This window comes from Telmatherina bonti (assembly GCF_933228915.1).
Source record: "Telmatherina bonti genome assembly, chromosome: 4".
In the NCBI taxonomy this organism is placed as follows: domain Eukaryota; kingdom Metazoa; phylum Chordata; class Actinopteri; order Atheriniformes; family Telmatherinidae; genus Telmatherina; species Telmatherina bonti.
This window is the reverse complement of record NC_136622.1, coordinates 28,930,226-28,947,060: the sequence shown is the minus strand read 5'-3', so window position 1 is coordinate 28,947,060 and position 16,835 is coordinate 28,930,226. Positions and strand designations below refer to the sequence as shown.

The following is a 16,835-nucleotide window of genomic DNA, read 5'->3' as shown; positions in this document are numbered from 1 at the left end:
AAACAAAGGCCCTCTCCACATAAAAATGGAGGCTTGTGCAGAGAAGCCATGGTGTCCTGCTTCTAACACTCTACATGCTGCTAGTTTCACTTAAACGGCCTTCATCTGAAACAGCTACCATCAGATTCTTCCCTTGGAAGCTTCAAAGCAGTGTCACCGAAGGTTTGTATGTGAAAAATACTTGTTTAATCATCTATTTGTGTGGTTTTAAACCTAGCTCTGAGCTTATTTTTCTTCCCCTGTCTGTGACTCTCACAGTGCTGCCCCTGCCTGCAGTGAACAAAGATAATTACTCAGGAAACATTTCAGCCAATCAGGTGCAGCCTTGTATCTTGACTGTGCGGAAAGCGACCAGTCAGGATCGGGCTAACATCGCTGGGGCCTGATCGCCTTGCCTGAAGAGCAGAGCCTTCCCCGGCTGAGGGCTGAGAGTGTCCTCCATGTTTTATAAGTGTTGACATAACAGTGTGTCAGGCAGCCATGCATCCACAGAGGTAAGCTCTGTCTTTTTCTTCCAATCTTAGCCTTCAGATAACAACATGGCTTCCTTCTTGTTGTTGTGGTGACTGTTGGTTTCAAATAATGAATGTACACTCCTTAAAGTAGGTTTTAGTGTGCAGGAGGAGGAGGAGCTGGGGTGGATTGGAGGCCTCGTCAGGCCTCTGCGCTCCACAGAGCTGAGGGTGGGGGGTTGGGTAACGACTCTCACCCTTGCTCTCTCTGTGTCTCAGGGTCACATGGGTGCCCCAGACAACCAGGCTGCCATACAGGAGGCTGGGTGGACCATACCAAATCCTTTTCCTTCTTTTTTCTAATGCAAAAAAAAAGAGCTGGATTTAAAAATGGCACCCACATCTCCTTTCTGTTGTGGCAGTCTTGTATTGTAGCCTGGCAGAGAAAGAACAAGGGATTGGCATAAGGGGTGGGGGTAGTGGATTTTATGTGCCCTTTTCTAAGTAGACTGCCTCTATACTAGTTTCTAGGTCCCGTGCCAGGCCAGGGGAATACACACAAAGAACAACACATGTTTTATAAGAAGGGCAACGAGTGCAGGGCCTAAATCAGACGGTGTGTATGAAGAAAAAAGAAAAAAAAAAAAAGAAAGAAACTGAAGCCCGTATGACTGTACATGTTCAAGGAGACTGTTCTGACACTTGAGTTTTTGCTGCTCAGAGGAAGACGCACACTAAACCCTTTGTCACAAAGCAATCTTTAGAAATAAATTGTTCAAACACAGAGAAGCTCTAATTAGAGTCATAGGCCTTGAGGTTATTGCCCCGGCTTTTTCAGTTCTGCTGTCGAACTGCTTCCTCCACTCAGTCACACAGTGGCCATTTTGTGTTGAGAGAGCTACTCTAGGAGAACTTTACCCTCCTTTTCACAGATCAGATAGCAGGACAAAGAAACAACACAAGACGTAACAGGATTTTATGAGATAATGAAAAATCTGAAAGGATTTAAGAGGTATTCCTGTTTGCAAGTGTCAGGTATATTAGTTTGTTTCTTCTTCCTGATACTACAGTGTGTCTTTTCTACCCGTTGTTATACATAAAACAGAAATGTGATTAAAACTCAGAACAGCAGGTTTTGTCTCAAGTCAGGATTACGCTTTAAAAAAAAAATACAATGAGGTAAGGCAAGCTTATTAAATACAATTAAACACACAATTCAAAGCACTTTATGAGGATGAAATATGTTTGAGCCACATTTAGAGTTTGTGTAGAATCACAAAAATGCATGAAAATTCTTTATAGTATCTTTAAGGTTGGATTCAACTCAGATGTCATGATGTATTTGTCAGAACAAAGACGGTACATTGTGTTAAGTCATGTAGCACAATTATGCAGTCTCAGCTGCGTGGGGTGCGTAAACAAAGACTGATCTCTTTCTGTCATGGACTGATAGATTTTTTTCATCTACATGAAAAGCAGAAAATATTATCACAGTCAGGGTTTCCTGTAAGACTACAACTTGTTGTAAAAGCAAAACTGAAACGTAACTTTTAGCACTCCCGCTTAGCCAAATGAGGTTTCTATATAAATGTTACATTGATAGTTAAATAAGTCAGGGGTGCATAGTGTCATTGTGTTGGGAGTACACTTTTAGGGCCCCTTTCCGTGGCAACGCAGCCTATAAACAGGGTGACAGATGTTGATTAGCAGAGCCGCTGAGTTTATGCATCACAGTCACAAATCTAATCTCCCAAAAGGCCCCTTTAAATCCCTGCTGGTTTATGCTGTCATAATCAAGAAGGGTAAGCTAAAGTGAAGAGAAATAAACCGTCTAATGCGGGGGGGAAACCTCTGCATTGCAGCAAAACTGCTTTTTAAGAGGAAGAGGGGAGCCTGCACACTGTGATCTGTGTGGCATAGCGCAGCCGACCAATAATGTTCCAGCCTGTTGGCCCTCCAGCCAATTGCAGTGAGAGCTGAGGTTAAACATTGACAATCAGAGGGAGAACAGCAGGGAGAGCAAGGGCCTTCTGGAAAATTCCACCGCCATCTTTGATTCACCCTGTACAGCATTATATAAAATCCAGGTCAAATCTTTCTTTTCTACAGGATACACTGTATATACTGTCAGTGAATTATCAGGAGTTATGCTAGAGCAGGCGTTTTAATGTTGTGCACCGCGTTATTTCATGAAATCTAAGTTTCCCTTTTTGTCAGGAAAGAGTCAATAGTGGAGATTTCCTCATTTGTCCGCTGTAACTATTCACTTCGTGAATTGTTGTGCAATTTATAAACCAAGTACTTTCTCTCGGGGTGTTAGTAGGTAGTCTTATTATTTTATGCTTTTTTTAAATATCTCACTTGATTTGAGTTCCAGTGCATTGAGGTGTTTGCGTTAGGTGTGTTTTCAGCATAATAATCTGTTTAATATGTAAAAACGGAGTAATCTTTGACGTACAGCGAATGGCTTTGTCAGGATCTGGCAGTGGTTTTACAGGCCGGGTTTCTCTCCTGAAATTACATCTAATTATTCTATGACAGCCATGTTCACAGAGGAGGGAAGCGAAGATCGAAAACATGAGGAAAAAAAAAAAAAAAAAAACAACAGACGAGTGCTTCTCACTCTGCTGGATTTTCCCGTGACTCCTCTCTGTGTGTTTCTCCTCTGTGTCTTTATTTGGTCACAAAGGTTTGTTCTGACATCGCTGTGCATTTTATTTGTTTGTTTTTTTTCTTTCTTAAATATTGGACTGTAATCTCCACAGATCTCTCTGGTCCTCCTGTATGGATGTGCCAGTGCCGGATTCTGAGCCTTGGAGTGGGGGATGGGGGAGCGGGGGGAGGGGAGCAAGCTGTGGCCTCCATTTTCTGTGACGAGAGAACCCTGCTCGTCTCTCACAGGAGTGGAATCTGAAGGCATTGACTCAGTGTTGTTTCCTTTTTGTCCATCAGGTTCTGCAGTACTTGCAGAGGGAGATACTGTGAGTGTTTTCTTGAACCTGATCTCTCTGGAATATATCTCAGAATCTGCTGAGGATTTATTTGCCTTACTCCTTGTGTGATGGATCATATTTCCTGAACTGAGATTCCCCTTTGGATCATTATATCTTCTTTTTTTTTTTTTCCTTCTTGGTCATTCTGTCAGTGTGGTAGTTTCAGCTACGTCTTGTCACTGATATGAAGTAGTTATACGGAACAGGGGTTTAGTACTTGTGTGGCAGCCCTGTGCTGCAGAATGCAACTGTTCTCTCTTTCCAGGTCTGCGGTACACGTATCAGAGTGACCCGGCTAACGATTTCTTGTTTTCATGTGGGCCTTGTTTGTTCACTCAGTCCGGAACAGGAAGGCCCCGAAGGGGTGTGTGTGTGTGTCTCTGTGCATGCAAGCAAGACTGTTGGCAAGCTGAAACATGATACCCAGGAGCCTTTTTTTTTTTTTTTTTTTTTTTGTCTTGATAGACTTTTTTTTTTAGACAATGCAAGTTATGTTTTCTGTTCTTGGTCTCAGTTTGATGATCTGTGAATGCTACAGTGAAACATTGAAAGAAAGCAGAACTGCATTTAGAACATGTTTGTGGTTGTAACCTATGTAAATGTGTTTGGAAAAAGCCAGATGTCCTTTTATATTTAAAACCTGGTGTAGCAGGGGAAAACAAAGTTTCTTGAATTGAAATAACCTCAGATTTATAAAACAAAGTGACCACATCTTGTTGTTTTAGTTTGATTTGTCATGTCTTGTTTGGCAGTGAGGGTGTGAGGGAGTTTTCTTTTTATCTGATTCCCATCAGTGAGCTGACGTGCTAAACTTTGTAATGTTGGCTTAAGGATGGAAGATGGGAACATTCTTTTAACTTTAGAAGTGAAGGGAAAAATCCCTAACCCACAAATGTGGTTGACTTTTTCAGATGTAGCCTGAAAACCCATCATCTTAGCTGGAAACTAGAGCTGCAGCTAGCACTATAAACTGGTCAAGTGTGTGTGTGACCTCTCAGGGGTTCACAGGAGGGTTTTTCTTCTCTTAGTTTGTGAAAAAGGGTACATCTTTGGAGCGAGGCCCTCTGTTGCTCTGACAAAGGAGGAGCCAAAAAACTCAAAAGGCTTTCATTTATTGCCAAACCTTCTTGATACTGATCGTTTTTCTTCCTCGGACGAAATGAGTTGCTTTGCAGGACACTAGAGACGAGGAAATCAGGCTTTTCTTTTTGTTTTTAGTGTTGGTATGTGTCGCTGTATTTTTCGCTCTTTGATTCAAATTGCCATACTAATGTGTATTAGCAAGTGAACACTGTAGCAAAGAAGGCTGAGAAACTTTTTAAAGGTTTGAATGCTGTATATCTCTTTATCATTTGGCCTATAAATTATAGACATCAGTCATGTTTTTTGGTGAAGATCTAGGCTAAGAATACTGAGACACACTATGGTCTGAAGATTATTAGTGGGATGCAGTTGGTCTCCAGGAAGGTGATCATGTCCTTTGGGAGCACTCTGTTGTTACATGAGGGGTTTAAAAGGTATTAGAAACATATACTGTTAATCGTCATGAGAGGCTACCTGTTCAGTGTCATGGACCAGCTCCCTTTGTTATCTTGTTTCTCCTGGATTATTTACCATTTGTCATAAACAAATCATAGTACGAAGATCTGGACCTATCTGGTCTGTTGGCTAAATGGCCCTACGTGTTGTTGTGAATATCAACTTGAGCTTAGCCGAGGAGTGTTGCCATGGAGATTGTTGCCATTCTCTCACTCTCTCTCTCTTGGAACATAAAGAACATTTTTGGACCCGCTTGTCACTGAGAATATGGAAATGATTTGAGCCTCAGAACTAAAAAATGTGGCAAAATCAAGTGAAAACAAAAGCAATGGAAACCTGCAGTGTCTCTATTGACAGATCCTCAGGGACCAGGGTGCCTTAGGTGGTGTTCCACTTGTTTACTGTTACGCTGATATGGTTTCTGAACACCCTCTCTGACTTTGTGTTTGCCCCTCTTCCTGTGTGTCTGTGTGTTTGTGTTCATTGCTCTGCAGTCTGGCTGAGGAGGAGATAAAGATAGAGTCTGATGTGGTAGAGGGGATGGACGCTTCTGTGCGATCTAAAGGTAAGTCTAAAAGGCCGTGTATCTCTCTCCTCTTAGTTTCAGAGAACATAGATGTGATTTACTGTAAGTCTTTACATCAGAACCAAATTGATCCTTTTTTGGGCTTTTTTTTAATCACAACAGTAGTCCTTTATGACCGATTGTCTGCCTGTTGGTGTCAAGAATCAACTCAAGAAGCATCTAAGAGGAAGCCTTCTAGCCATTTGATATGATCAAGTTGGGATTTGATGCATTTAAACAGTATTTTTTAAGCAATTATTTTTAATATTATTGTGATTGTTGATGTCACACCAGATGTTAAAGGCATCATTGTTGCCAAACTGAAGCTGAAAAGTGCATATCCCCGTTTTTGTTTATTACTGTTTAAGTATTGTTAGAATTTGGAGTGAATGCAATTATCTGCTGTAGATTCTCTTTCTATCATTTATTCTAGGTTAGTTCAGTTGCTGTCATTGCTCCTTTCTTTTAATCTTTGGAGTTAATTGCTATGAATGATGCAAACCTCCTGCTGTGTGTTTCTCTGTATGCAACCAGTGCCCGATCCACCGGGGTCAGCAGAACGATCAGTGGCACCACAGAAGCGAAAGGCATCGAGCCCCACCCATTCCTCCAATGGACACTCTCCCTCTGATACCTCCCCCAGCCCACTTAAGAAAAAGAAAAAGCCAGGGGCTGTGAACTGTAACAGCAAAGACCAGGTAAGTGCTGTGCTACGCTCATTTCAAACCCTGGCACGTTCTCTGAGACTGCTGGGTGCGATCTGATCAGGCAGGGTGAAAAGCCGGCTGTCGTAAAGAAAGCAGGACTATATGTGTTCAGAATTTCTCCCATTTTGTTTCGGAAGGAAAAGAGCAGTATCAGACCCTCTGTTAGGGGGTCATGGTCCATTCAGGTTGTAGTCCGAAGATAGGCCAAAGATGCATTGTTAATGCAAGAAGCTTTTTATTTATTCATTTATTTTTTTGTAATATTTAGGTGCCTATACTACAGGAACTGTACAGACTTTTTTTTTTTTTTTTTTTTAAATCTTACCACAAAGCTGGTACTCTGCAAAAGAGGGGCCACCTATAAGTGTAACTGCAGCAACTAGTTTAAATGGCTTATTAACCATTCATAAGATGACACCGCTGCAACAAATCCATTTACCACCCCCAGATCCCAAGATCAGCACTGATGTTAAAATACTGGCCTAAACATTAAATATAAAAATGATTCAAAACAGGGGTGAATTTACTGCCTGTAGCAGCGACATCTCTGTTTATAGACTAACCTCCTGCTTGCATCAGTGTCTGTAGAGAAAATGAAAACAAAAGAATTGGTGCAACATTTTGGCCTCCTGTTGCGAGTTGACTCAGTGGTTTGGAGCTGAATTATAAAAGCATTGTTAACTCAAACACACTTTACTCTTTCTGATCACTTCCAGTCATTTAAGGCTAGCTGTTTTCTTGTATTTGGATCTCTTATCTTTTGGTGCTTTGGTACCAGTTTTGTGCTGAGTGACTTTTCTTCCCAGGCTTCCCTTGCATGATATTAAAAGATGATTTGAGCTGTTTTGAGAGACATTTGACATGAGAATATAGCTTATGGCTTTCAAACAATAATAGGGTGCATGCTTTGGTTCTCTGCAGACTGAATTTGAGCACTAATACAGAAAGTGAACACCTCATGTAGGCTACATTTTAGCTGATAATAATTTATTAAATAATATCACCTCAGTAACGTACTACTGGATACTTGCCAGAGAACCACATCATGCATTGCAGTTACTGTCTGAAAAGTTTCAGCTAAACCAAAGCTCTATTTTCTGTTCTGGTAGTATTGATTTCAGTTGTAGTCTCAATATAACAATATGTTAAAAAAAAGACATTACTTATTTGCATATGTTGGTTTTATTACCCTGTATGCTTCTTACCCCACCAATGCTGCCTTGTTTCTGTTGCACTGCACCTTTTTTGTGTTCCTGCGTGTTTTTGAAACCTGCCCCCCTGTTTCTCTTGCCTGCATTTCAGTCAGAGCTAAGACATGGTCCCTTTTACTATATGAAGCAGCCAGCACTCACCACAGACCCTGTTGATGTTGTACCGCAGGACGGCAGGAATGACTTCTACTGCTGGCTGTGCCACCGCGAGGGTCAGGTGCTCTGCTGTGAGCTCTGCCCCAGGGTGTACCACGCCAAGTGCCTCAAACTGCCAGCCGAGCCCGAGGGCGACTGGTTCTGTCCAGAGTGTGAGGTATCTTACGTATGTGTGTGCACAAATAACTGTGTAAAGTTGACAGAAACGTTGCACCGAAGCTGTGCGAGCATCTTGAATCAGGGGAAGCTATAAATCAGTGTAATTAGCAGCTGTAGTCTCTGGCAGATGCAGAAATGGAAACCCCTGTAGACTCTTGGCCCAACCTGATACATGGTGTGGCACTTTTGCAAGCATAACAGGTAGCTGTAAGAGCAGATTAACCTGCTTCCTCACATTTACAAATGGTTTCTGTGGAGTTCTTTCTAGTTGCATGTTTTTACTGTGCACATACTAAATCAAAAGAAAGCATTTATGTAAACTTAAAACCTTTAACATGTTCATTCCTTTTGCTTGTCATTTAAATATAGAATAATGAATAATGACCATTGAGAAGTGTCCTTCTTTTGTTGTTGCAGAAAATAACAGTTGCTGAATGCATTGAAACCCAGAGTAAGGCAATGACAATGCTAACAATAGACCAGCTCTCCTACTTGCTGAAATTTGCACTCCAAAAGATCAAACAGCCTGGGGTAAGGGGTGTTTTCTAATGGTTATCATCTTTTGTAAGTCTAAGTTTGAGTTTCACATCATACAGAGAAGTTCTGCAGATAAATCCGGGAGATGAGGCATCCAAATGCAGCAAATTAAACATGTTTGTTCATTTCATATTCATATCATCTGAGCAGACGGAGCCTTTTCTGAAGCCCGTGTCTCTGGAACAGCATCCGGATTATGCAGAATACATCTTCCACCCCATGGACCTTAGTACTTTAGAAAAGGTACTCATATTAATTTGATTGAAGTGCTTCCTGGAAAAGACCAAGGCAGAATCAGAGTAAAGTCAAATGCAAAATTTAGGTGTAATGAGAAATCAAGACTTAGGATTGCATATGAAACCTGCAGATTGATGGATGCAAGAGCCAGTTTATGGAAAATGCAGATATGAGGACTGCTGAATATTGTCTCTGAAATATTTGGTCTTGATTTTTATTTTTGGTTTTTTGATAGAATGTCAAAAAGAAAATGTATGGCTGCACTGAGGCTTTTCTTGCTGATATGAAATGGATCTTGCACAACTGCATCATCTATAATGGAGGTTTGTCACTTTGACATATAAGTGCTTCATTTTATTGTGCACATTTACAAAGGAAATGTAATAAATCTATGACTATTCCAGGTAATCACAAATTAACAGCTACTGCGAAAGTCATTGTCAAGATCTGTGAACATGAGGTAACACAGATTTTCTAACTTAATAACATTTTTGTAAATATATTAAAATGATGAAAAAAAAAATAAAAACCTGATCTTTAAAATTCACTTTTAGATGAATGAAATTGAGGTGTGTCCAGAGTGCTACTTATCATCATGCCAGAAGAGGGACAACTGGTTTTGTGAGCCATGTGTATGTATTTATGTTGTCTTTATGAACCATATTTCTACTGCATCTGTTAATATTTATTTGGATTCCAGACATGAGAAACACTTCATTGTAGGACTTTACTTTTGCTTCAATAGAGTCAGCCTCACCCGCTGGTTTGGGCTAAGCTGAAGGGTTTTCCTTTCTGGCCAGCAAAAGCACTTCGGGAAAAGGATGGGCAAGTAGATGCACGCTTCTTTGGGCAACATGACAGGTTAGATCAGTTTCTTGACACCTTAGAAGGCAGTGACTCTTTGAATTGAAAATTCATCTTATTTTTCTGCTCTGTGTTTGATGCAGGGCCTGGGTTCCCATCAACAACTGCTACCTCATGTCCAAAGAGATCCCTTTCTCTGTGAAGAAAACAAAGAGCATTTTTAACAGTGCCATGCAAGAAATGGAGGTCTACGTGGAAAATATCCGCAAGAAGTTTGGAGTCTTTAACTACGCGCCCTTTCGCACTCCCTACACACCCAACAACCAGCTACAGATGCTGCTTGACCCATCCAACCCCAGTGCTGGGACAGTGAAGTCAGAGAAACCGGATAAACTTCGCTTCAACTTTGATATGACCTCATCTCCCAAGATGATCCTCAGTAAGATTTCCACTCCCAGTGGTATGAGTCGGCGGGTCTCTGTGACGGACATGCCTCGATCTCCTATGAGCACCAACTCCTCGGTTCACACAGGGTCCGATGGGGAGCAAGATCTGGAGAAGGCCAGCAGGAATCCTGCGCTCCACTACAGCACTGGAGAGGAATCAATGGACTGCACTGGTAAATTTCTTTTTCCCACTGTGCACCGATGCCACTTTGAAACAATATCCCTAACATGGCTTATTTGTTCTTTTGTCTTTTTATTGTAGCATCTCCTGCCTCAGCAAAGTTGGGTCCGGCTGGCAATATAACGGGCAGTCCGAAGCCATCTAACCCTGGACTGGTGCCCAAGCAGGAGAGAACTGCAGGAACAGGAGGAATCCTCAATCTTAACTTGGGTCAGTACCATTAGCATGAATATTGCCATCACAGAGGCTAACAATTAGCATACCATCATTAGTATCATGCACATTCATTTATACATCAGATTTTTGATGAAATCAAATATGTTCTCTCAGATCGAGTCAAGGCTGAGATGGATCTGAAGGAGCTGAGTGAGACTGTGCAACAACAGCAGCAACAAGCCCCACCGGCTGCTGTCACAACCCCAAAAAGACCCATCAGGAGTCTGGACAAAACTATTGAGAGCTGCAAGGCACAGCTTGGTACATACACGACTGTCACAATTTAGTTTCATTTGTTTACTGGCCTTTTACAACTAAAGGAAAAAAATGGTTGACAGTTTGTTAAAGAATTGACAATTGATATTTAACTTTCAAATTGAATAGTAATAGATTGGATACAGTCAATAAATCTTATATCTGTTAAATATGGCACTTTGTTGGGCATTTGGGGAAAGGAGACAGAAGTTTGTCAATTATTTGTCCAGAGAAAATGTTAATATTTTGGCTTTATTCTGTCCTAATAACAACAATATTATGATTAGAAAAATAAGGGATCTTCCTTTTTTCCACACAGGAATTGATGAGATTTCTGAGGATGTTTATAAAGATGTAGATCACAGTGACTCTGAGGACTCTGAGAAATCTGACTCGAGTGACAGCGAGTATATAAGTGACGAGGAACACAAGCCAAAGAGCTCTGCCCAGGATGACAAGGACAAGGCTGAAAGAAAAAGATCCAAAGCAAGTACAGAAGGAGAGAATAAGGAGGGAGTTGCGGGGCCAGGGGATAAAGCCACCCCTGAACCCTTGCTCAAAGAGAAACCAGGCACCAATGGTCCTGATAAAGATCTGCAGGACAAGCCCAGAACACCACAATCTCAGCCCCAAAATGACAAGCCTAAAGCCTCAGAGGAGGGCAAAGCAGCTGCTCCCACGTCAGTGACCGAACAAGATTCTGATTCTGAAAGGGAGCTCGTGATTGATCTCGGAGATGAACACGGAGGCCGTGACTCGAAGAGAACCAGAAGAGATCTGGGCTCTTCTGCAACCAAAACTCACAAAGAGTCTAATGTTGGCAAATCAGAAGGTGAGAAATCAGATGCGTCCTCTTGTGCTGATATTCTCTGTGATTTCTAAGGCAACTGGTAGGATTTCAAGTCCTGATATTGTAATGATTGAACACACATGCAGTAAAATGTGTGAGCAAGCAAGTCAAAACGACTTTCCAGCACAATGTGACATATTCACCATGTTTCCGTTTGTTTTGGCATCAGATTGGTGTCATGTTTTGTCAACTCTTTAAGTCTTAACTACTTTGTTCAGCCCTGACTTGAAGTGTCAGTAAAAATGATCAGCTGGTGAGAGTTTCTGAGATTGAGAGTTTATATACCGTATGATAACATTCACCCATGGGTTAAAAAGGTTTGACAAACATGTCCAGCTTCCATTGTGTGGAATCTCATGGTGTCGGTTGCAGGGCAATTTTTAGGTCAAGACCAGCACTTCGGGATTGGTGGCGTAAATTTTAAGGAAAAATCTGTGAATTTTCAACTGCTGCCATTTATTCCCTTGCATGTTGGTTTTAAATATTTACGTGCAAAAACCGTCTTTGCAGTCAGACTTTATTTTAACAAGAACAGGATGAGAGGGAAGTGCCGTTATCTCATCTAATCATGCAAACATCCATGGTGTATGTATGCTCTTGTATGAGCAAATAACCGGTTTAGATTGTTGCAAGTGACTTTAACAACAGTGTGCCTAAAGATACTGACCTTTTTAATGTTTTGCTTCCTTCATCTCAGTTGTGTAATCTCTCCCCATACCTGTTATTTGCGTACCAGTTATGTAACAAAGAAGTCACAACAAATCTAAGCGCGCCTCACTGTTAATTTTAGCAATAGACTCACACATGGAGAATTTCCTAGCAATGATTTTATTTTTACTTACCAAGGCTGTAGATGTTTCGTTGATTTTCCTTTTTGAAACTGTTAGGGTGGGGTATTTAAATATGATGGTCTTTATATATCTGAGAGAAAAAGAGCTTCTTGAAATTAAGAGGATGTAAGAGAGCACAGTGACTGCTTATAAAATTACCCTTTAGTTTTCAGCAGGGCTCTTGACTCTTTCACTTTTAGAATAAAATGTTTTTGTTAGCATTTCTCCTAATTTACTGCCAGCTGCCGTCCCAGTCTGCCCAGCGTAGAGTGAAGAGAGAAAAGTCTTGCTGTCAGTTTATACAACAGTTAGCCACAGCTTCTTGTTTTACTTCCCCAAAGGTCTGTGAAAACTCTATAAAGGTTTCTTTGTTGTTGCACACGTGTGGAATGTAATGTTTGGGAATCAGCGTGCCTCCCATTTAATTTCTGAACAAGACTTTCTGTCGACAAAAACTTAAAAGTAGATCTGCTCCATGATGTTTTTAAATGGCTATGTTGAGAGTAAGCTGTTGTGTAGCTGCTGTTTTCTGTCTTCTCTCACTTTGTCTCAGTTAGCCATCATGTTTTTTACGGTCCTTCTTATTACATAATCCTTTGTTCAGTCACACAATTAGTTATTTTGCATAAAATCACTGTACATATATAAATATCTTAAAATAAAATAAATGATATATTTCCATCACCACAAACATTTTCCCCGTTGGTTAAGATTTGATTGGTGTAATTTTAATGTTTGGATCTCTTTTATAGATCTTTCAGTGCTTTAACGCCACCTGATAATTGTGAGCTGCTTTAGTTTTAGGCTAAAGGAAAAGTGACTTGTCAGAGGGAAAGATCAGATTTTAAGAAGAAAATAACAAGTTGGCCACCTATTCTGTACGTCTGTGTATTATTAATCAATTATTCATCTTTTAAAATGTATGTCTAGAATAAACAGTGAAATTCAAATCATTAACCACAAATATTTATGTAATTAAAAAATTCAAAATGCCTTGTGCAAATTGAACAACAACTATCTACTTCTTTTCAGGTAAACTCCCTTCATCTGCAGCATCAGTCGCACCAACACGAGAAGCTGCGTCCAGCCTCAAAGACGCGCTGCAACCTTCTATCACAGCTGCACTCAACCTTGTTTCCACTGCAGCATCTGGTCAGCTCAGTGCTGCCACCACCACTACCACTGGACCTGCCACTGCCCCCTCTCCTGTCTCCACAACATCCACAGCACCTGTAGCTGTGAAAAAACAGCGTCCACTACTGCCTAAAGAGACGGCTCAGGCTGTGCAGCAGGCAGTTGTGTGGAGTCCGACTAAGTTTCAGACATCATCCCAGAAGTGGAACGTGCAGAAGGTGCAGAAGCAGCAGCAGCAGCAGCAGCAGCATGGAGAGCAGTCAGCTACGCACGCGCAGACCCAAAGTCAGGCGCAGACACGCAGCCCACAGCAGCTACAGTCACAGCAGAACTCCTCCAGTACTCGTTACCAGACCAGACAAGCAGTCAAAGGTAAATGCACTTGGACACAAATTCATCTTGATGGATGCTGACAAAGGAAAATATTTAAATATGTTGATTCCCATCTTATTTGCAGTGCAACAAAAAGACCCACCCCATAGTGCATCCTCATCAACGACCAGCCAGATCACGTCTGCCAGCTCCTCCTTCACGTCCGCAGATTTGCAGATCCCGACAGCCTCAGCAGATGTAGCAGCTGATATAGCTAAATACACAAACAAAGTAAGAAAAACTCCTCGGCCCTTTTGATTAATCAAGTTATAGTTTTGTATGTGCTTTATGTGAGAAAATGGAAAGTTTTCTTTATATAAACAAAATAATGCTGTATTATTTGCTTCAGGTGTAAAAGTTGAAATAATATATTTAAGTTTTAATGTGACATGACTGTCCCAACACGTTGCAGATCATGGATACAATAAAGGGGACAATGACTGAAATCTACAATGATCTTTCCAAAAGCACATCAGGAAACACAATTGCAGAGGTAAAACCACATTCAAGAAGGTGGTTATTGTGACGTAAATGTGTTTATAGGTGAGTTTAACTGCTTTCTGTTTTTGCCACAGATTCGACGGCTGAGGATCGAGATTGAGAAGCTCCAGTGGCTGCATCAGCAAGAGCTGTCGGAGATGAAGCACAATCTGGGTAAGTTCTGTCCCTTCAGGAATAAGTCACTACAGTTCGGAGTTTATGAACTCTTCTGTGACCAGAGCAGGCATTTCTCTTTAATATTTAAAATGGGTCCGCAGTCGATTTATTGTTGTATTTACTGCAGAGCTGACAATGGCAGAGATGAGACAGAGTCTGGAGCAGGAACGGGAACGTTTGGTGGCTGAGGTGAAAAAGCAGATGGAGCTGGAAAAGCAGCAGGCGGTGGATGAGACCAAAAAGAAGCAGTGGTGTGCCAACTGCAGGAAGGAGGCCATATTCTACTGCTGCTGGAACACCAGCTACTGTGATTACCCCTGCCAGCAAGCTCACTGGCCTGAACACATGAAGTCCTGCACGCAGTCAGGTAGCTAACACTTCTACTGTGGACAAAGATTTGCAGTTTTAGATAAACAATAAATTTCCAGTTTCATTTTATAGAATATTATTTCATATGAACCAACGTTATATAAATAGCAACAGAATCTTAATAATATGTAATAAGCCCAATTTAGGACTGTAGAAAACAAAAACGAATAAAAACTGACTGGGGCAATAATGGAGAACAAAGTGCATGGACGAAAGAGGTTTATTGTGGCAGCTGTTTCAGAAATATCATAAAGCTTTTAAGGGAAAAAGGTCACCCAAAACAAAGAGACTTCGGCAGAATGGAATGACTGTCTTCAGGATTCATTTAATATTTTAGACACCTTTGACCAAAAGGCTTGTACAGATATGAACCGACTGGTTTAAATAAAGCAAGTTATAGCTGTTCGATCCATGTTTGGCACTGGGATCCTCAAAATCGTCAAAGTGTGAAAACCGCTTTAAAACCATGTTGTTTGAAAGTATATTTAAAATAGAATAGTATTAGGGCTCTGGTCTCAGAGCTTCTGGCGGCTGCTTCTTTAGCAGATGAAATATTTAATAAACACTTATCACACATTAAACTAAAAAAGTAAAATGATGTGTGACTTATAGTTTTTTTTTTTTTTTTTTTAATTGTCTAATTTTTGTGGCTTAGGTATGTAAAATATATACCATGTAATTTTAATATATAGCAAATGTGTTACTTTACAAATAAACCTTCCTGGATTTACCTGCAAAATTATGTGTAATCTCTCTTGCAAATCTGATATGAGTTTATTTAAATTATTTATCATTCCTTTTGAAAGGATTTTTCTCATAATCCTGAATGCCTTTTCTTTCAACTCTTGCAGAAAGTGTTGAAGCTATTAACATATTAGCTGACTACAGTCTAACTTTAAAGATGTTTGAAAAGGGATACGATTCTAATTTGTCAGAAAAATGCATCTGCATGTTGTCATGTTTCTGTTTTTGCTCTTTCTGCCAGCCACAGCGTCGCAACAAGAACAAGAGTCAGAGCCGAACTCGGACCCTTTGGTCAAATCATCAGGCCTCTCTCCTGCCACACAGCCCTCGGGCACGGGATCAATATCAGACAAAAGCAACTCTCCTACATACATGGACAAAAGCAAAGACAACGCTGGTGTCACAGTGACCTAATCGCTACACTACAGGCACATTGTGTGCAGCTGAACTTGGTGCTTGAAGGTCCGCACCACTTTGACAAATCCTTTTTTTTTTTTTTTTTTTTCCATTCCCATTTGTGCATCGGCTTGGTCGACAGCTTTTGGTTTACCCTTCATTATCGGTTTCAGGTCAATTCACTATGTGAAAGTAGTTTGTGTTAAGAAATAAAATGTGTCTGTATGTTTTCATAATATAGTTTTGTGTTTTAGCTCTGTTACTTTTCCAGCGCTGATTGAGACTGTGTCCACATACTCAATATTTTACCATTATCATTTTTAATGCTGCTCTAAAGTACTTTACTGCTGTTTTTGTTTAGTTTATTGTTCTCCATATTGTGAGACAAAACAACTGAAACGGCCTTCAACAGGTGATACACTTTCATCACGGTGCCATCAGATATCTTAAGTTGCACGAGTTTCATTTTAAGTTTAAACCAAGGTGTTTTCAAAGTAACAGATTTAAAGATTGCATTTCAATCCATCATGTTCTGACAGTGGTGGCATTTTTGTCCATACCAGTTTTGTATTGTAGTTCTACGTTGTATAGCCCCACATTAAAAAAGAAAAAAGAAGAAAAAATTTGATTTATTAAAAAGACTAAAAAATGTAAACTGTACAAAGTTTTTGTAAGAAGATACCTGAACAATATTTATAGTGTTATGTTTTTATAGTATGTTTATTGAAATCACATTTTTATGTGTCTACAACAGTTATTGGAGAATAAATGACTTCACATGAATGTCAGCTCTGAGTGAAGTTTCTGTGTACCGGTCACCCAAAGCTGATGTAAATTCTGGTCGGACTGTGTCTAAGAACTGGGTTGATGTAATTAGAAATTATGGCCAGATATTTCCTGTGAGCATGTTCTGTGTTGAGTTTGTGTCTTGTTCTCGTTTACATATTGTACATAACAATGGCCCTGTGAAGAAAAAAATAAAACTTGTAAACATTGATGTTTAATTGGTGCTTAAATACGTAAAA

General features: G+C 40.4%; 1 protein-coding gene across 3 annotated transcripts; it reads left to right on the top strand.

The window, feature by feature from the left end:
- Positions 1–39: 39 nt before the first annotated feature.
- LOC306754959 (MYND-type zinc finger-containing chromatin reader ZMYND8-like) lies at positions 40–16,770 on the top strand. 3 transcript variants are annotated; one of them, XM_079239140.1, is made up of 21 exons: positions 40–162; positions 259–494; positions 5,479–5,549; positions 6,084–6,247; positions 7,637–7,780; positions 8,200–8,313; positions 8,470–8,562; positions 8,792–8,879; positions 8,961–9,016; positions 9,111–9,188; positions 9,302–9,417; positions 9,504–9,979; positions 10,069–10,197; positions 10,318–10,464; positions 10,778–11,290; positions 13,171–13,644; positions 13,730–13,875; positions 14,057–14,137; positions 14,220–14,298; positions 14,429–14,668; positions 15,656–16,770. In XM_079239140.1, exons 2-21 carry the CDS (start codon positions 481–483, stop codon positions 15,826–15,828), a joined length of 3,396 nt encoding a protein of 1,131 aa, XP_079095266.1. In that variant the 5' UTR covers positions 40–162; positions 259–480; the 3' UTR covers positions 15,829–16,770. The 3 variants fall into 3 exon arrangements, with proteins under 3 accessions (XP_079095266.1, XP_079095265.1, XP_079095264.1); XM_079239139.1 differs by having other exon boundaries at positions 7,559–7,780; positions 15,662–16,770; XM_079239138.1 differs by having other exon boundaries at positions 7,559–7,780.
- Positions 16,771–16,835: the final 65 nt, after the last annotated feature.

What these genes read in the sequence shown, in the direction of transcription:
- LOC306754959 (XM_079239138.1), top strand. An exon ending in GAGCTGCAAGGCACAGCTTG is followed by an intron (nt 10,465 to 10,777) that starts GTACATACACGA and finishes TTTTCCACACAG; the next exon opens with GAATTGATGAGATTTCTGAG. An exon ending in GAAGTCCTGCACGCAGTCAG is followed by an intron (nt 14,669 to 15,655) that starts GTAGCTAACACT and finishes TCTTTCTGCCAG; the next exon opens with CCACAGCGTCGCAACAAGAA.